Source organism: Rhinichthys klamathensis, unplaced genomic scaffold (genome assembly GCF_029890125.1).
Source record: "Rhinichthys klamathensis goyatoka isolate OS25496 unplaced genomic scaffold, OSU_Roscu_1.1 h1tg000048l_1, whole genome shotgun sequence".
Taxonomy (NCBI): domain Eukaryota; kingdom Metazoa; phylum Chordata; class Actinopteri; order Cypriniformes; family Leuciscidae; genus Rhinichthys; species Rhinichthys klamathensis.
In genome coordinates, this window is record NW_026606594.1 from 1,514,687 (window position 1) to 1,536,610 (window position 21,924).

The 21,924-nt window shown below is 37.7% G+C and overlaps 1 protein-coding gene across 13 annotated transcripts in view; it reads right to left on the bottom strand.

Annotated features, from left to right (window-relative positions):
• magi2a (membrane associated guanylate kinase, WW and PDZ domain containing 2a) overlaps positions 1 to 21,924 on the bottom strand; it is a 251,809-nt gene that overhangs the window by 178,419 nt on the left and 51,466 nt on the right. For all 13 annotated transcript variants that reach the window (XM_056247496.1, XM_056247497.1, XM_056247495.1 and 10 more), the window contains exon 2: positions 9,530 to 9,646. In XM_056247496.1, the coding sequence (XP_056103471.1) occupies positions 9,530 to 9,646 (117 nt within the window). The remainder of the gene's footprint in view (positions 1 to 9,529; positions 9,647 to 21,924) is intronic.

A 21,924-nucleotide genomic window follows, 5' to 3' on the forward strand; every position in this document is an offset into this window, starting at 1 on the left:
CCAGGAGCTCTCAGAGTCCCGTCCTCCAATCAGAGCACACAATGCACATGCAACCTGGCCAATTATAGCCCTGTTTCGTAAGAGCTCCACAACAGCAGCCCCATTTCCTGACTTCCTGTGTATTCATATAAATGGAGGACTGGGTGAAGGAATGAGGTGGATTAGACGTCACTGGTCTGACGCAGACTGGGGGGGATATGGCAGTTACCATGGAAACCTAAAGCCCTCATCATGGCGTTTGAGTACCACAACCGAGAGAAACACAAAGACATGCCAAAAGAGTGGAAAACATAGCTAGAAAGAGCAAAAGAGAGGCAAAGATTGACATACAGAGTCAGAGAGGTGAATATTGAGAAAGAAAAATCCAATCAAAACAACTATAACAGAGATCATACTAGGGCTGGGCGATAAAACGATAACGATAATTATCGCGATATAATTTTTCTCGATAAAACGATATCAAGAGGTCGATAAATGTTCGATAATGTGTATGCGCCAAAAGCGGAACGAAACTCATTTGAACCGCGCGCCACACGGACCGTTTATCCGCTCGGCTCAAAGTCCAAACGGCAGCGCGAGCTCACTGGAGCAGACGCGTTTACTCTGATCGTCTCGCTCACGAGATCCAGTGAGAAGCGCTTAAGTTCAGCGAAGAACACAAATGTCCAGTTTAAATCAGTTTAAAGGCAGATGAAACACCGCTGACAAACAGGAGAAACACTGCGCAGCGAAACAGTCAGAATCTGAATTGATACTGAATCCATTTAGCCTACCATGGATTTACTGTAACGTTAGCCTAGTAATATTAACTGCACCATCATGAAATGTGGGATATACATATTGAATTGTATAATATTATTAATGTAGACAATGTATTAAATGACTAATGGAATATAATTACAGTATTTCATAATGTATTTAACTGTTAGGCTACTGTTTTTCATACAAATACCATAGAAACCATAAAGTTACATTTTGCCATGATAGTGAGGTGCTAGAGGCTGTACCTGGCTTTATCTGTGGTTATCATGATCTAAATGCATGATTCTGGATGACCAATGGTTAATTTTAATAAAACTCAAACAGTCAGAATATTACATTTTACCAAATAAAAATGTGGTCCTTAAATAAAAAAAATAAAAAAAACAGATGTTACTGTTTTTGTTATGAACATAAATTTAACATAGTAGGATTAGCTTGAGTTAGGATGCAGATTTACTGTCAACTCACTGTCAAATATGCATTTCGAGACAAAACATGTAATTTGAATATTGCAGCCTGCACTGCAAACTGTGCTGAAGAAATATTTTTCTTTTCAGATATTTATTTTGTTAAGGAAAAATGACAAATGTTTGAATGTTCTACCTCAGATTTTTAAAACCATGCACAACGCTCTGGTTTATACAACTTTCACTTAGGAGCAAAAATCTGCCTTTAAACTTGAAATAAATACAGATTTGACATTTATCGTGATAATTATCGATATCGACTGATATAAAAAAAAAAATCGTGATACATTTTTTTGGCCATATCGCCCAGCCCTAGATCATACCCGAGAAATTAAATGAAAAATATGACGGTTGGTTGGAACGGTAAAAAAATAAAAAGAATATTTTTATTCAGCAAGGACTCATTCAACTGATCAAATGTGACAGTAAAGACATTTATAATGTGACAAAAAATTTCTATTTTCAAATAAATGCGGTTCTTTGAACGGTCTATGCATAAAAAAATCCTAAAAGAAAGTATCATGGAAATGCAAAAAAAACAGCACTACTGTGTTCAAGATTAGTAATAATAAATAAACAATTTTTACATGAGCAATAAATTAGCAAGTTAGAATGATTTCTGAATATTTCATAATATTACTGTTTTTCTGTATTTTTGTTCAAATAAATGCAGGCTTGGTGAGCATTGAGATTTCTTTCAAAAAGAGAAACTTAGCAGAATGTTTGAGCAGTTCCTAAAAAAAAAAAAAACTCCTTTTGTATTCCACTGAATAAAGAACATTTTGAAGAAATTTCATCTAAATATCTTCTTTTGTGTTCAGGAGAAGAAAGAAATTCATACAGGTTTGGAACAACTTAAGGGTGGATAAATGATCCCAAAAAAAAGTTTTGGGGGTGAACTATCCCTTTAAGAAGCAAAATTGCATAACATAATAACACTTTTTATTTTTGTTAACATATCAAGAATACATTTTGTTTTCCTCATCCCATCGGCAAACTGGTTTTGATGGTTTGAAACCTCAGGTTTTGCTAATGATAAGAAAAACAAACTTGAGATAAATTCCCTGAAAACAAGTTTTAAATAAAATCTATCATGTTTTAAGGATGTTTAGATATTTGTACTAGAAAATAATCTTTCGCTTCGGAAACCCATGATTTTTGCAGTGTGTGCAACATTAACCGACAGTTGCGTATAGCCAAAGTGAAGACAGGCGAAAAGCAAAGCCATTTCAGGAGAGGAGCAAGTTATTCATTTTTGATGAAATGTGCATGATAAGGCCAGGAATGTGTATTGAAGTGACTAGGGACAATTTTAATTTTATGTTTCCACATCCATGAGAAATATAATTAAATCCAATTCAAACAGAGTATCTAGGGAATTAATTCATCGTATCGATCTTCCCCTAAATAACGCAATGTGTTATCTCTCCAAAAATGTGAGCCTTGGAAAATATATAATGTAGTTGAATCTTATATCCATTTTTGATAACTGGAATGATGAAACCACTTCTTCAGACTTCTTCAAATAATCAATTTTCAGGAGATCTGAAAATCATACTTCAGGCTTGCGTGGTCTACAATGTTGTTTAAAATCCAAATCAGAGCTTTTGGTTTCAAGGCAGAGACTGTTACATTCAAGGCTTGCTCAATAACAAGGGAGTTATAAAGAACTTTAACTGGCAATTCAAGCTTGTTCAATTTTTCAGGTGTGTGGTTTTGCTCTGAAAATGTGCCAGACTGTTCGTGCTGAAAGGTGCTTTGGAAAAAGCCTGATCCACATTTCTGTGTTCTGAAGTGAAAATGAGACCTGCTTCAGTCTTGTTATGAGACTTCAAATGTTCCCTCAAACATTCTGGATTTACAGACTACACACTGACAAACACACCACCCTTAAACATAGTTCACCAATATTTCACAAAATGACAATTCTGTCATCATTTGCTTACGACACGTTGTTCCAACCAATATGAACTTCTTGTGTCTTTCTTTTGTCCCTTTTGGAGCTTAACAGTCCCTAGTTTAGCATTCATTGTATGAGAAAGAGCACCGTGAACATTCTTCAAACCATCTCCCTTTGTGTACCAAAAAATAATTGGGTTTGGAACGACATGAGAGTGAATAATGGCAGAATTTTACATTACATCACATTCTTTCTTGATCTGGAAAAAACTGAGTATCATTAGAAAGATTTAAAGGGCTCCAGCTTCAATATTTGATATTAAAGGGGCACTTGGCAACTATTTCAACTTAATAAAACCGTTTAGAAATCATTTGAATGGTTCAATAACCTGTTCTGGAGAGAATGGTGACTTTCCCCACTCCCCCCAGTGCCACAGGCGGAAAACCAACCTTGCAACATGGGGACTGACGGAAGTTGGAAATAGAAGTCTCGTGAGAAGCGAGAACGAGCGAGAACGAGCGAGAAACACGAACTGCTTTATGGCAATTCGACATAATTCTATGATACGGTGTATGATGTATTACCCACCTCGGTAGACATAGCTCCACACGATAAAGTTGGCCGGCTCCGATAATAACAAATGCACATGAGCAGCGGTAGAAAGCGGGAGGAAGTTGCCGCAAGTGAGTTTTTTTATGACAGTGTTGTGAAAATATACGCCGCACAGCTGTAGGGGGAGCTCGATGAGAAAACATGCGACAACAAAAGTGGAAATCAGCGAAGAAATGAATAGAGTTACCAAGTGCCCCTTTAAATCGCATTGAAATTATAGCAAACACTCGTTGGTGATTTAAAGTAAGTTTTGAGTAAAAGCATAGGATTAATTGTATAAATTGTCTTACGTAGGCTGATGCTAATTGATGCTAACAGGTGCAGTTTATTTCATGATGTATTCATCACATGAAGTTCATAGGAAAATGTATTTTTGTTTGTTTTCTAGAAAGACTATTAATAATAGATGGATAAATGTATATTGGGATCTAAGCAATGTAAATGGGAAAACCATAATGAAAGAATAAAGGCTAATAGCCTCTTAATAAATACAAAAGAATAATGAAGATTATTTCTCATAGTGCAGAAGTGTGAAAGGTTTGTCGAGTGAGAACAATAGAAACATGAATGGGTCAGATCGCTAAAAGACTGCACGGGAGGTGTCAAGTGACATACGGCGTCAGTTGCGTTTCTTCGCTGCCATTCACAAATCCTCTCCCGTGGCCTCATGGTGTCCATTGTATATGCACTTCAGAATCTCAGCGGAGTTTCTTTGGCATGCTGTTTTTCACATACATGGAAGTGTTCAACTTCGGATGCAGCAAATATGCACAATGGATGTTTTAGAAAGAGACTATCTCTGGGTCTCTTGTTAGATATTAGAGGACACTGCATCCCCCATTTATAATAGTGCCTCACGTCTCATTTCTGTAGAGGTTCAATGTCAGTACTAGCAACTTCTAATGTCACCCTGGCTCCCGCCTGTGTGTGTGTGTGTGTGTGTGTGTGTGTGTGTGTGTGGCAAGCCTAACCTGTCATGGCATCCTGGGCTGTAATAGATCTGCTGCATAATTCATGAGACAGTTCTGTGATTATGAGCATTAATGTCATTACTCAGCAAGCAGCCAATCACGCGACTGATAATGTGACGGCAATGGGGACACATCCTCAACTTCCTCTGGTGTCACTGTCTTTCTGGGATTTACATATACACAAACTCAATTCTGCAGAAATAATATTCTGTGAAATATAAACTCTGTTCCAAAACCTAATGGGCTTCAAAGGCAACATCCAAACCGAAATTGACAACCCGATCTCATGAGAAAATCTAGGTATTTAATGAGAGTGCAATTTTGCACAAATTTGTAAAATGAGATTCACATAAAAATGTACAATTTGTGTGAAAAAAGTATGAAGCTCCATCTCTAATCCCAATCCTAAACCTACCACTTAGTGTGATTGACAAAAGCATATCAAATGATGTCAGAGCCTTCTAATTTATATGAATTTACAACGAACAAACCAAAATAGCTAAAACTTTTTATGAAACTGTGTTGGAAACTGAACATCATAAGTAACTGATTTGGAACGCTCTACTAGCATGTTGCTAAGAAAACGGTATTAAAGGGGTGGTTCGGTATTTTGGACATCGGACCTCATTTCCAAAAATTTCAAAAAATTTCAACCAGTCCTTCCAGTTGCATAGTTCGCCGGTGCTAGGCTAGCGCATGTCAACGGTAACTGCTAGCCTGCCATTAAAAACTGTTTTACCCACTCCACAGTTACACCAAAAGCAAATAAATTATAACGCCAGACTATCGATGTAAATGTCTGTTGAGAGAATAATGTTAGAAATCAAACTACCATTTCATCGCATTGCAATAGTTATACTTTGTTCCCTGTATTTATTAGCACAGTCTACAGCAGCGGCGGAGTGATATTAAGCTACCTAGGCAACCGAGAGAGGTAGTGAGAGAGAGAGGTAGAGAGAGGTAGTGCAGGTAGTTCCGACTGTAGTGCGCTTCGGTTCTGTGTTTACTTTTCGGCGCAGTACTACTAACCGGAGCAAAGTAAAATTCCGCCGCTGCTGAGAAACTAGTTCCTGTAAATGCGATCATTGAGAAGCAAGAGTACTTTGATTTCTAACATTATTCTCTCAGCAGACATTTACATAGATAGTCTGGCGTTATAATTTATTTGCTTTTGGTGTACTGTGGAGTGGGTAAAACTGTTTTTGATGGCAGGCTTGCAGTTACCGTTGACTCGCGCTAGCCTAGCACCGGCGAACTATGCAACTGGAAGGACTGGATGACATTTTTTGAAAACTGTCTCCACTGATAAATAACACCTAGGCTAACTTGGAAATGAGGCCCGATGTCCCAAATCCTGAACCACCCCTTTAATCTAATAAGTAGTAACACAATAAATAATTGTTCGATGTTTGGGCATTTTGTGATTACTGGTATGTGTCACACAAAAAAGCTCCTAATCTTTGAACAACTGATTTGCAGTGTTACGTTAGCATGGTGCTATGCTAAGAACATTAAATTATAGATTTAATTAGACCAATTAATCTTTCAAAATTTGTCCATTTGAGATTTTTACCATGTTGCAGACAAAATAGCCCTCCTCACATTTATCAAACAATTAATTTCATTAGCATGATGCTAAACTAAGAACTAGTCACACCTTACAATTAAATCCAATTAAGTGTGACTATACGTCAGACTTCGTACTTCCGCTCAATTTCATTTTGCTTCTGTACTTAGTCTGAGACATCGACATGTCTCTCAGTTTTCCTCCGGCCTGAAAACAGCCGGCCAATCAACGAACAGAGGGCGGGCTGAGAGCCGTGACGTAGACGCTAAGCGCCGAGTTTAAGATTGTATTTTAGGTTAGGGAAATCGAAAACGACCGCGGATATGGAGACACGGGATGCAATTCGCTCTGTTGTGGAGAATATTCCTGGCATTTCCAAACTGAAGCCCGAACAAGAAGAGTGTTTGTTAAACATTTTGAATGGAGGTGATGTTGTGGCCCTACTCCCGACAGGTTTTGGTAAAAGTTGAATTTATCAAATATTACCGATCGTCAGCGAGAAACTGGGCAGGCCAAAGGCCGGCAAGGCGATAGTTGTGATTGTGTCCCCCTTGGTTGCACTCATGGAGGATCAAGTTAAGGAGGCAGCAAAACTCGGTCAGCCATGTTCACTCCGGTATTTCGCTCGATGATTTCGTTTTCGCATCATACATGTGTTTACAGTGGAAGTGCGATGCGGCTGAGCTGGCGAATAACACACGTCATAACCAAACATTATGTGATTGGCTTACGGGTAACCAATGTTTTTATACTTTAGACAAGCGCACCCCGCGAGAAAGAAAACACTTATCAATGATTACATGCCAGACTCTGTCTATGAAGCAAAGCGAAGTAGCAGAGTTTGGTATTACCAGGCTATGTTGCTAAGCAAACATCATGAGAATCGCATAGTAACACAACACATAAGTGATCGATATTTGGCAGTTTCAAGATTATTGGTATGCGCCACACAAAACAGCACTCACGTTTATTAAACAATTGATTCCATTAGCATGGTGTTAAGCTAAGAATGTGACAACATAAAAGTAAATAGATGAAGTGTTCCATTAGCATATTGCTTGCTAACCACATGACAATCGTTGGCAGTCTGATAACTAACCTTAAGAAATGTAAGTAAGTAAATATTCCTATTTCCTAAAATAAGTGTTCATTTGATCTAAACCATTTTGCATACATCTCATTAGCTATCATTTTGTAAATGATAAGCAAAAAAAAACAAAAAACATTGCACACAAATATTGAGTAAAAATCTGGCCACCCTCTTCGGAACAACATTTTCATCCCCTTTTCACATTGAAATTGACAAAATTAGATATCTTAGAATGCAATTATGCTGGCCACCTTTTTGAACAATCTTCTTGTCGCTAGCACACCTATGATGCCCTTAAAATGTTTTCTAAGTAGGCAGCTCACTAGGTTTTGGAAAAGATCTGTTGCATTACACATGAATGAAAATACATTTGTATGCATGGGTTTTTCCAAACTATCCAATCTTTCTTCCTCTCTACCTCAATCTTGCTCTTCTTATTTCAAGCTATCAGTGTCCTTGTTTCCTTTTCCTCTTGCAAGCGCTCAATGAATCTGACATCTGAGGCATTTCATTTAAGGTCCTCACACCTCATTCTCATTTTTTTATCGTAATCTCTTGTCATCCATCCCTCTCTCTCTCATCTGTATTCTCCAAACAACTCTCTTTCTCCTGGGTACGGATCTCACGTGTCGCTCTCTGGTCTAATGGAATCACAGCTCAGTCTCTCAGCTGGACAGTAATCACTCACTCTCTCTCTCTCTCTCACACACACACACACGCACACACACACACGCGCGCACACACAACACAAGGGCTTCACTTGAGCAAAATCCTCACGGAAATCCTTTCAAGTATTGGTGCAGTCCAAAGACAGCATATACTGTGTATTATATCTTCGTCAAAACATCTCTTTAATTACGGACTACAATGATCATGACTTATGATTTCTATAAAAAAGTTGAGAAATCCCATTTTTCCCAGGCTACATTCACACTGTCAGTTTTTGGGATTGACAACCGCATTTACTTGTCTTGAAATGTCCCGTTGAAACAGCAACGTACAGTAGCGTCTCGAATACTGTCTGTATGAACGTCCAATGGGAGTAATCTCAAAGATTGAAACGTCCACAAAACTGAAAAATCTTATCACTTTTAATAAGACAAGAGTCCAATCGAGCCACACGAGTCTCATCCTTCAGATCTTCATCAACTGACAGCAGCTTTTATATCTGGGTGGAAAGCAGAGCATTTGTGTCGCATGTAGATCACAAATCTGACTGGATCTAAAACCTTCAGATGACACAGAACTCTTATCTCTGATTTCTCGCACTGTACGACGTTGTCCAGTCTGGATACGTTCACACAGTGTGGGTTTTACAAGAATGCGTTTGTGTGTCCTGATAATTTACGGTTGTGAGTTCGGTTCTAGAATGCGGTTGTCACTCCCATAAATAACTGAGCTGTGTGTGAACCTCACCTTAACACTGCTAGAAAGCACCCAAAACAAACTAACAACCAATTGACCCTTCGCAGGGAGTTTGATTGACAGGCAATCTGACCAATCATAATCCGCCAAATCCACCAAAAACGGAGTGCACTGACGTCTTTACGCGGTTAAAACAACATTCCTTCTTATGTTCATTCATGTTTATTTGATGCTATAAATTAACTAGAAGGAAGAGATGATAGGTTCACGAGCAGCTTTAACTGAGACTCAACAGCGATCTGTCAGACACAATAAAGAGCCACAAAACGGTTTTATTGTATAAATGTCTTAAAAAAATTACCAAATTTGAAAGTTGAGACTTTGTTTCATATCAAAAGTAACCTGGTCTGTCAGCGCGTTGTCAGTGTCCTCTCTGCTCCGCGATGTATTTTTCACTGCGTGAGAACATGGTGGGGCGTGCGAGTGGCGTAGCTTGTCGGACATAGCAACAGTAACTAAAGGGGGCGGGTCTTTGCGAACGGTCAATTACCAACATGCTAGAAACCACCAAGTGCATCCTATCAAGCCCTTAACAAAGCCTTGCCAACCACCCAAGCATTGTGGCAGCATCGTTTCAATGTTCCAAAGAATTTCATGTACGTAAAATCAAGTGCTCCATTGCAGTGATCAGACAATATCAGCCAGGAATTCATCAATAAAAAGTCCATGAAAAGGCCAAGCCAGTGAGGGCAGCAGTGTCGAAGGTTAAGGAAATCAGGGTGAAGAGTTACTCACAGGGTACTGTTCGAAGATAGAGGTTGTCCCGAATAATTTGTTGCAGCTCGTGGTCCAAAGATCCCTTCTGGAATCGCAGGTTGAGATACTGCCTGAGATCTTTATCCACAACACCTCCTGTAACACACACACACACACACACAGGCAGTTAGATGACCCTCTACCCTGATACAATCTCATCTGATAACAGGGTCCTTGCCGTTTACTTCACATTCACAATAAACTCTGTGAAGAAATGCTTTTGTGTGCAGTTTTTCTGTGGTAATAAAGGACTCCATTACGTGAATGTGTGTGTGGCTGTTCTATTTTCCAAGGAAAAGGCCTGACAATACTGCAGCAAACCATGATTTAGTCACTTGATACAAAAACCTAACCTCAAAGCGATCGCCTGAAGAGCTGTGAGAAAACGTATGTGATAGTTTCCACTTTGTTCTGTGGTCAAAAAGCTTTTTCAGGCTTTTAAGAGGGTCCTTCCTTCCGGTTTCGTTTATTTTCCATAGATATAAACACAAAAAAAAGTCATGGATACACACACATTGATATGTTTCCTAATACATAGAAAAGATTTGAAATCTGAACACATAAGTGTGCAGGGATCCCCACGAGCCGCTCCAGTAATAAATACACATACACACACGTCGTCATCATTATTACATCCTGTGATGAAATGGGGAGGGGGTTCTCTTCAGAAAATGTGCTTTATCAGCAGACAGACTGATAGAGAAGAATGAGAGGGGGGTTGAAGTGAAAAACAGAGATAGACAGATAAGGGAATATGGAAAAAAGCCAGTGAAATATATAGAGCCACCCCAAGCCACATTAACTGCATTTCTCAAAATTTCTCCTCCCCCCTCCCCCCCAAAAAATCTAAATCAAAGAGTATTAAGTAAATTTCACAGTAAAGCTTAAATCCTTAAAGGGCCGGTTCACCTAAAAATAAAAATTTGAGAAAGAGTATATTCGGCCGTGGTGTTTCGCATTAACAAGTAAGAAGACTAGTGCAAACTTACAGCATTTCTCCAAATTCCTCAATACTTCCAACAAACAATTTTATTTCAAAGAGCAATAAGTTAATTTCACAGTAAAGCTTAGATCCTTAAAGGGCAAGTTCACCCAAAAATCAACATTGAAGTGTTTGAAAATTAGAAAAGAAATTCTCAAATCCTTCCAACCAACATAAAAAAAAACTGTAAAAAAGCAGTAATTATCACAGTGAACCTTACATCTTTAAAGGGCCAGTTTACTAAAATTTTAAATCTTATCGTGTGAATATCAAAACTTGCCGTGTCAAATTCAGGACTAGTGAGAACATACAGAATTTCTACAAATTTCTAAATCATTTTGAAAAGTACATTTCACATACTTAAAGGGCCATTTCGCCCAAAATTAAAAATTGTTGTGTGCAATGCATTCGTACTCTCAGTGTGATGCATTGCTATCCGTCAAGTTTGAATATGCGCATCTACGAATAAGATTTGAGATCTACGGTGGAGCGTACAATTCAGATAATATAGACTTAAATTTCGACCTGTTCCTCACACACAGTGATCATATATCTTCAGAAGACTTGGAATACAATGCACAAGTCATATGGACTTCTTTTAATGATGCTTTTATGGCATTCATTGACAATCCCAGTCCCCATCCACTTGAAAGGTGACCACGGCTATCAAACTAAATGTTAGTGTTTTTCTAATTTACAGCTATCATATGGCTTTGCCTTTTATAAGACATACAAGTCCAACAGATGACTTGCATATTGCTTTTATAGCTCAAAATCTATTCAGTCCCCATCCACAAAATCAGTCCCCATCCACTTTCGTTGTATGGAAAAGGGCAGCATGAACATTTTTCAAAATTTCTTCTTTTGTGTTCCATACAAAAAAGAAACTCAAAGGGGTTTGAAAAAACGTGAAATGTTCCTTTTTGAGTCAACTTTTCTTTAAACCATAATTGAAATGCACATAAGCTGGTTGAAACGCAAGACATCACAGGCACAGTCACAAGTCGTCAAAAAAGGTAAGGACACAGTATAGAAAAAGACTTCATACTATGTAACTGAGCTCATGTGGGTGTCAGAAACCAGTTTTCCAAGCTTCAAATGTGCACCCACCAAACACACACATCACCTATCGATTCGTGTATGCACACTGGTGGATATAAGAACTCCACGTAGAACAAACTCGATGCGTCTAGAATAACCTACTTCAGACATACTGGTTAACTAGACATGGCAATCATGCTATTTACACACACACACACACACACACACACACACACACACACACACACACAGTGAAAACCTCAAATCATGTGTTAAAATCCAACACAGATCATCAGCACATAGTTCTGTCTGGATGACACAGAGCAGGAAATTCACAGCAAATGACACACAAATTAATGAGTCTCACACACTCAGTTCCATGAAGAGAAATACATAAAGACTGCAGACCCTGTAGCCCCCCACACACACATGCACACACACACACACACACACACACACACACACACACACACACACACACACACACGTTTCGTCGACTCACAGAGCGCAATGGAACGGCACTTCTATTGCACGGTTCAGCCAGATGTTGCAGGCGATGATTTGAGCGTGTCTGTGATTGCAAGCGTGTGTGTGTGAGAGTGTGCAGTCCAGGTCTCCACAGGTCTGTGGCCACTGTGTGCAGGTTTCCTAGCAGCGTTAGATGCTACAGGCAGTCTCCCTGCATGTTGCCGTAACAGAGAGTGTCGCTCTGCAGTGACCGAGAGAGAGAGAGACAGACAGAAAGAGAAAGAGAGGTTGAGCACTGAGACGGTGCAGAAGAAACGTGCCCTAACAGTGGGAACCTATCACAAAGCTCTCTCTCCCTGTGTACGAGATGGAGGATGGGAAGAGATTCATCGCCCTCTATGGGGGAACTGGCGATGAGCAGCATAGATGAACTAGATAGAAAATACAAAAGTACAATGCAAAACCAAATACAAGATTCAGCAGACAAAGCAAGTGTGGGGTTAGTTCATTTTTTTGAAAGGAGTCTCTTATGCTCATCAAGGCTGTCTTTAATAAAAAAAAAAAAGAAGCAAAAATAACAATAATATTGTGAAATATTATTATAAATTAAAATAACTGTTTTTATATTTTAAATCGTAATTTATTCCTGTGATGACAAAGCTGATTTTTCAGCATCAGAACTCTAGTCTTCTGTGTCACATGATCCTTCAGAAATCATGCTGATTTGCTGCTCAAGGAACATTCATTATTATTATCAATAAACAGTTGAGCTGCTTATTATTTTTATGCAAACCATGATACATTTTTTTCAGAATTTTTTGAATAGAAAGTTAAGAAGAAAACGATTTATTTTTGAACAAAAATATTTTGTAACAGTATAAATGTCTTTGTCAGTTTTTATCAATTTAATATATCAATTTTACAGAATAAAAGTACTAATTTCGATCCTACTGACTCCAACATTTTGAATGGTAGTGTTCCTTCACAACAGAGCAAAGTAACCAAGATCTTGTATCAAGATTTTGAAAAATCAAGCTGGTTGTAGAGGATATATTTAGACAAACTGGCTGCATTAGAAATCGCATACTTCCCTACTATATAGTAGGCGAAAAACATTATGTGACAAAAGAAGTATGTCCGAATTCACAGTACTCATAAAAGCGTAGGCAGAAAGTACCCAGATGATCTACTTCTTCCGGCGAGATTCTGAAGTGCGCATATGATGGACACTTTACTATCCCATGAGCCCACGGGAGAGGATTTGTGAATGGCAGTGAAGCGACTCAGGTCACATGATAATGTTGTAGTACGTCCAGATTACATTCATACTACACACTCATACTATACAGAAAGTACTTTTTTAGCAACCGTGGAGAAATTTCTTATCCAAAATAAGTACTACCTACTCAACTTTTAAAGAAACGCACACAGCGTTTTTCTCTTTCTTATTGACGAAGGGCATATTTAGTTTGATAGTTACATGAGCAAGATAAAACACAAGATCCATCACAACTCTGAGCTTTAGTTTGTCTTCCAAATTAGCAATGTTCGAGTTGCATTTGTTCTCTTGTACTGGATCTTTTTAATGATTCGATTCGCTTGATTCAGTATGTAACATGGAACTACAATAATACATGTTATAATTTATTTCATAACAAAAAAGAGAAAGAAAAATGCTGTGTATGAAACTTTGGGAAAACTTTCGAGTGATATTTTAAACATATCTTTAAAGTTAATGGAAATGAGCCATCCAAACAAACTACTCAATGATATGCACAAAATATATATATATATATTTTTTTCAGAATTATTATAATTCTGACCCAATGACTGGAGCAGAGGTCAAGAGAGGACCAGATTTTTCTTCTGTGGTAGACAAGAACTTCACAGTCAGCAGCTCAACTTACTTTTCCAAGTTTCAAAGGATTTCATAACAAACCCACACAAAATGAGTAAGTGAAGTGTTCAGGGTGCCATTGCCCTTGAGTGAGCACAGAGCACATGATGAAGAACAGGTGCCATCAGAACCCCCAGAGAGAGGGAACAGACTGTATTGAATTCTCATAACGTCCCACAGCTGCTGCTTTCACCTCAGTGCCAGAAAGTACATCTTCAACGTTTTTGAGAAAAGAGAAATTGTACATAGAAAAAGAATTGACTGCGAATATCCTTTTATCGCATCACACTTTTCACATGGTTAGGCTATTGTGTTAACATTGAACAGGCTGTTTTTGCTACTGTGCCTTTAAGACTTATAAGTTTAAATTAAATTGTTTATTATGATTGGTTAAACTGAAAAAAAGTAGCAACTTCAACAACAAATTGTTAAATAATAAACAGCATTGACTTGTAAATAAAGACGTATATGTAACCATGTCAATTTCAGACCTCACAAGTAAATGAGCAAGAAAAAAAGTAATTTTTTTCATGACACCAGTCCATTAATTAACTAATATCTTATATACTAGCTTCAGTCTCAGACGTCACACCCACAGACTGTCGGCTGAACGCCTGATCTGATTGGTTGAATTCTACAGAATGTCCGTGAGTCTCATTCTTTAACCCTTTGATGCACAACATGGGTCTAAATAGACCCGACTGAGTTTTCATTTTCTATATCTTTGCAAGAAATTAATTTCATCATTCAGTATTCCAGGTATTCCTCAATTAACTTGTTTTAGATCATTACAAATCCTTATTTAAATTTTTCCTTTCTTACTTTTCGAATAAAAATCGTTTTTGTTTCACTACCCTTCTAATGCGCAACATGGGTCTAAAAAGACCCGTATTCATGTTTCTTTGCTGAATATTTGAAATAAATATATTTTATCATTTATTAATCCAGGTATTCATTAAATATCTTGTTTTTGATTTCCACAAATCATTATTTTTATTTTCCCTTTCTTACTTTATAAACAAACACGGTTTTTGTATTTCTACATCAATTTTACACACATGGGTCAAAAATGACCCATATAGGAACCTTTGATATTTATAAATAGTATAAATATATTTACTGCAGAAAACTATTCACCTGCCACACATTTCAAAATTCAACACGGCTGCTTTTGTATATTTCATGCATGTAAGTTTTATTTAATACATTTTTTGTCACAGAAAATATTTGATATTTTGTGAAAGACATCTAGATATAGCCTAAAATTTGAACGTTTAGGCTAAGGTTACCTTGACCTTGAAATCCATTACTAGTGCAAAAGAGAAACATGTCCAATACTATTAGCTAGCTTGCGGTCGACATATTTTATTTTATCTAATGTTAGCTAGGTCAACAAAATAAAAGTTGCGATAGAAAGTTATATATACAAGTATTATATTGGTGCTGTTGGGCAGAAACCTTACCTGGGCAGTACCTCCATATTAATTTTTATTTGTGGTCATAAATCAATGCTATCGGTCACATAAGCTGTCATGTGGTGGCGTTCTGGTGCACTATGGCTGATGTCGCATCATCTTGGTGGATGCTGCACATTGGTGGTGGGGAGATCCCCCTACAGTTGCACTACACTACAGTTCAATTTCAGTGTTATCGGTTATATGTGTGTTATGCGTGACAAAGTGGCCAATAAACATATTTTAAGTGTTACAGTAAATGTGTTGATCTAAACAACTGTGACAATGGTTATTTTAACAAAAAGTTTTCTTTATTCTTTTGTTTTATCACGTTTGCATAGATGGGTCATTTTAGACCCATGTGTGTAAACTTGATGTATTTACACAAAACCTAGGAAATATTAAAATATGAATTTGTGATAATTGAAAACAAGATATTTTGAATATTCATAAATCATGAAATTTATAGATCATGAAATAGAAAATGCTCAAATAAAGTGATTTCAAAAGGTGAAACAAAAAAATGCCGAGCCATGCATGAAATAACATAGGAAATGAATACGGGTCTTTTTAGACCCATGTTGTGCATTAGAGGGGGTATCCATAGCTTGCGCATCAAAGGGTTAACGGTCCGACTGGAAACAAAGATGCCGTGATGCTGCCAAACCCCCTCATGGAAGAAGAACGCCTTCATGTTTACAACTGTGACAATGAGAACTTTTTTTCCCAAAAGTATGTTAAGAATGTAAAGTTTGCAGCATTGGCTGTTAAAAATACATCCAAGAGTTTTACACACCGGTCTGTTATTGTAGGGACATCGACGTTACAGTTTCACGCCCCTAAACATGATCCCCAAAACGAGCTGTGATTGGTTGCTTTACATGTCCGTCAGACGTCCTCTAGGCGGTCCTTGGTCAATGAAAGCTGCTATGGAGTCGATACCTTCTGCCGTCAGTCTGAAGATCTGGCTACGTGAGACTAATGAAGATCTAGTTTTACTTTTGGCTGGTGGCTGACAGCCAGTAAAAAAAAACGACATAATTTGTGTGTTACCACTCTCACACGCAAAAGCACAAAACAAACAAGTGAGCAACATCTGGTGAGTTAACATGTTTCACACTCACACTGCATTAAATCATAAAATCATTATTTGCCACACGCAGCAGCACTGCACCTTTTAGCCCAGCAGGCAGATGTACCACTTTATTATAGTTTAATGTGTCTGTAATGACTCTGTGTGTGTGTGTGTGTGTGTGTGTGTGTGTGTGTGTGTGTGTGTGTGTGTGTGTGTGTGTGTGTGTGTGTGTGTGTGTGTGTGTGTGTGTGTGTGTGTGTGTGTGTGTGTGTGTGTGTGTGTGTGTGTTTATACGTGCCCCCATATTTGGAGTGGGCATCAGGAAGACAGCTGTTTAGATAATAAGCCTCTAATTAGAAGAGAGGGACTGAGCTAAAAAGCCTGTGAGCAGAGATGCAGTGTTGAGGAATGTAGCGTCTTACACTACTGCATTACTCAAAACATGAATCAATCTCGTATAAGAGTGTCCGTGAAGAAAAAGAAAGAAAAAAATCATTTTTATTTTGGTTTCCAAAAACTTTTATACCGCTTTTAACAAAATCTTAAAGCAGCACTAAGTAGGAATTCCGTTTTTGTCAAACAGCGACCCCTAGAGTCGCTGTGGACTACTTGTACTGTCGTGAATAGCACTCACGCAGAGATGGCTCGCACTCACGGCCGGATCCCCTCCCCCTGTACACCGGTACCTGTTCAGTAGGATGGACGCTGTAATGAGTGGAAATAAGGTATGGCCCCTTTAAGAGCTGCGCGCGCCCTGTAACTGTCGGCAGTCTGTATTGTATGTGCGCCTCGAACACCACATGTATACGGCGCCGGGTTATTTCTGCTTGATGCTCATTATATCAGAATTTTATCCGATCTGTTTTTTGCCGTAAAACAATTCGTTACCTCGTGAGACCTGATATCACACGATACTTCCTAACACTGAGACCGGCGGCTCGCCGGCCCAAAGTTGCAAGGGTGGTTTTGCGGCTCACAGGCACCAGGGGGGTGCGAGACGACCACCATTCAACACGAAATCAGTAATATAAACATTACAATGACTCCAAAGCTGTTCAGTTAAGGTAAAAAAGTTACTTAGTTCACCTTTAAATGTATTGACTGAAATGTGATGTGTAGTAACCGTCAAAGAAAAAGCAAAACCATATTTTCATTAGGCTACACCTTGAAAACACGTGGGAGTACACATATAATCACTACTTTCAAAAATAAAAAGCATTTTTAACAAATATCACACCACAAGTCATCATGGACTAACCATTGTCTTGCCAATTTATTTATTTTTTTACCAACTGAAATAATAATAAAGATTGTGGCACACAAAAGTTTTCTTTTTAAGAACTATATTACTTTACTTCTTCAGTATTATATCAGGATAGTATGGAAGCTTGTTTCCGCCAAGGAATAAAAAACAAAAAAGGTAATTGTGACTTTTTATCTCACAATTCTGACTTTTTCTCGCAATTGAGAGTTCACATCTCGCAATTCTTAGTTTTTTTTCTCAGAATTGCGTAATATAAAGTCGCATTTGCAAGCTATAAGCTTTTTTTTTTATCACAGTTCTAGGGGGGAAATCGGGATATAAACTCGCATTTGCGAGAAATAAATTCAGAATTTCAAGATATAAACGTACTTTTTTCTCGCATTTACAAATTTATATCTCGCAATTCTGACTTTTTTTTTTTTTTTTTTTTTTTGAAATTAAAACATGCTAATCAAACATGAGGATTATTCCATTGCAAGTTATTGGGTCTATTTCACTAAAAGTATGAAATCTGCATTCGAACGTTTTTATGAACGTTTTAATAAACCATATAAACGTGTTAAAATGACATTTATTGCATAGATATTTTATCTTATATATGTCATCAGAGTGACGAAAGGCTGTAAATCAAAGGTTGTACAGAATGCCCTTATATGGATATTTAGGTGTGTTTATGCAAATTACTGAACTTAGTCACATGATCACTCTTTTAGAATGCTCCAAATTAACAAAACATTAGAACAAGTTAAGACCAAATTCATGTGTGCGTGTTTTTTTGATCTCCTGTGCATATAAATAGTAAATACGATTAATCCATGCAATTATTATTAGTAAATAAGACTCATTGTTTGAATTCAAATTGTAATGATTTTTTTAAATCAGTAAACACCAAAAAAGTAATCATTGACCCTACAGTATCGTACTCTCCTGTGATAAAGTGTCTTGTCAGAGATGTCAATCATGTTCTCTACATATAGTATAGCCTAGAGTCTGGCGGAACGTAGAAGTCTATCTTGAGTTGCGTCTAACAAAAAAAAAAAACACACGAGCACACAGACTCATCTCTCACACTGGGAGTGGCGTTAGAGCGGCTAATAGAAAATGTCCATCATCCTCAGCGCTGCAGAAGGAGCTGCAGCCTCCATCATTTACACAACACACACACACACAGTCGCTGTGTTTCGCGGCTCATTTTACAGATATCACACAATGACAAGTTTATAAAATATTAGTGACGTCTCTGTGGAAAAAGAAAGATCTTGTGTGCAGTGTAATAACCCTAAGATTAAAGGGCAGAAAGGTCCTTTTAAGTGTCATTTGTCATAAATGATCAGGCTCGTTTAAATTATAATTGTTATGTGAACTGTCCATGTGTGTGTATCTATGCTTTAACAATTAAACAGGGCATTAAATAACACTATTTTAAAAAGCAGTTACTAACTCCAAAATTTGCCAAAGATACAGATAAGATGTATGAGGAGATTTTATCCTTGTCTTTTATTTAGTGCTTGTCGTTTTCTTCCATTTTCTCTCTCATTTGTTCTTAAATCACACTATGTCTGTATCTGTCTTTTTAAACGAACAATTCTAATCAGGTCAGTTAAGTTAAGATCACCTTGGTTCATTCCAATTCAGTTCAGATAAGCTCAATTCGGTTTGATAGAGTTTGACTGTTCAGCTCAGCTCGATTCAGCACAGCTCAATTCAGTTCAGAACAGCGCGCCACTTTAGTCCAGCTTATCTCAGTACACTTCAGTAAGTACAGCTCAGTTCGGTTCAGTTTAGTTCAACACAGTTCAGTACAACTCAGTTTAGTTCAGTTCAGCACAGTTTAGAGCTGCATTTCCCAAAAGATGGTAGAGATCTCAGTTCAGTACAAAGCAGATCAGTTCAGTACAGTTCAGTACAGCTCAGCTGAGTTTAGTTCAATTCAATTCATTTCAGCAGTTTAGTTCAGTTCAGTTCGGATCAATACAGGACTCCACCTCAGCTTAATTCAATTGAGCTCAGTTCAGTTCACAACATTCAAATCAGTTCAGGTTATTTCCATTCAGCTCAACTCAGTCCAGTTTAATATGGCTCCGTTTAGTTTAGTTCAATTCAGTATAGCTCAGTTTAGTTCATTTCAGTGCAGTTCACTACATCACGACATCTCAGTTCTCAGTTCAGTACAGCACAGTTCAGATCACATCACATCAGTAAAGCACAATTAAGATCAGTGCAACTCATTTCAATAAACTAAGTTCACAGGTCAGTTTCAATTCAGTACAGCACAGCTCTACTCAGTACAGTTTAGCTCTGTTTACTTCACTAAGGCCATTCAATACAGTTGAATTCAAAACAATTTAATTTAAAAGGTTGAGTTAAATCCAGCAAAGTTAAATTAGCATGATTGTTTATTGTAGTACTGCCAAGTAATCTCTTGTTTGTCTCGTCTCTTGTCTCTGAGATGTCTGATTGTAATAGAGCGCACTGGAGTGTGGTTGATTACCATGTGTACCTGCTGTTACCACTGTTACGGCAAGAACGGCTCCTTTAAAAATGTACCAAAGCACAGAGCATCTGGCTAGCGTGCCTACCTTCCGTCTTTATGAGTTTAAAACCCGATGAGCTCAAGTCCCAGGAGCATCACCAGCCATAAAAAAACAAGAAAACTACTGAAATGAAAAATCATATCTTCATATCTCCAGCTGTAGAGCACAGGGAGCGGTATTATCCTCGTTCTGTCTTTCTCTCTGTGTGTGTGTGTGTGTGTGTGTGTGTGTGTGAGCCCATGCTGATCAAAGACAGTGTTTATGTGTAGAGATCAGGGTGGAGATGCTGAAGTCGTAGCTATCAAAGACCTGTCTCATCACATGACACACGCCGCCCGGCAGACTCTCATTAGTCTCGCCTAGCCAGACTTTTGACTTGAGGCAACAAAAAAAAGTCTGGTCCTCAATTCAGCTTATTCTGGCCAACAATCACCCATTTAGATAGGAAAAGTTATTTTTTTTTAGATGCAAAATGTAAACTGGCACAGTTATTTTATATTATGTTCCGTTTATGGGTAGGATTATTTGAAATAGACTGTAGCACAATAATAGATGGACAAGGTTATATTAAATCAAAACTGTATATGGCAGTCTCCATGAATTATATATTAAAACGTGTCTATCGAACAAATTAACCTCTGATTATTTCACAGACATAACTAAGGCAACAATAAAGTTCTACTTGTGATACTAAATGTCTCAAAAACTGTAACCTTGCAAATCAGAGATTAGTTCTGTTCATTTAGTATTATATTTTATTTTATTTTTATATTTTCAATTTAGTTGTAGTTTTAGTGTTTTTTGTTTTTGTCATTTTTATTACTTTTTTGCTATTTAGCCTTATTTTTATTTCAGTTTTAAATTGATTGATGACAAATGACATTCACAAATTAATTCTACAAACAAACACTTTTACAGAGGTTTTGAAAAATATTCTTACTATTTCATCTTTCACAGAAGTGAAATGTAGATATCACCTGCTACCCTCCACGAGGAGCACCTATTGATCCATTTTTTATCATGCAGAGAGAGAACAAGAGGAACGGAGATGGATGGGAAGAAAAAAAAGGGGAGAAAATCAATGAAAAGCTTCTTAATTAGTCTTTAATATAAAGGCGAGCTCTGTTGCTTCGCGCCACTGTTAGATAAAAGTCTTTGAGGTAGATATCTATACAGCCAGTTACCGTAGAGGTACCTCCTCTATGTATAAAAATTATGCATTGATTACAACCAGCCAAACTGCGACCCCTTGAGTGACCCTTATTATCTAAAATACATTCTAGACAAGAATAACCTGTGAATAACCAATATAACCATACTTTATGCTGATAGTCAGAACTCAGTCTTTTCTAGAAAAAAAAAATCATCTTGTTAACACAATCCTATAAGTTGAATGTGTAACTGATCCAATTTGAGCACAGACTCGCCTGCTCAAAGCCAATTAGAGCAAAGTCATTGCTGTTCAGATGTTCCCTCTGCTGCTGAGAAATCCTGCTGACCTGCACATTACCAAACAGTGACCACAGGACGTACAGCACAGCCTGTGAAACCAGACTCATTATAAGAACGAACGAACGAACGAACGAACGAACGAACGAACGAACGAAAGAAACAAACAAACAAACAAACAAACAAACAAACAAACAAACAAAAAATTGT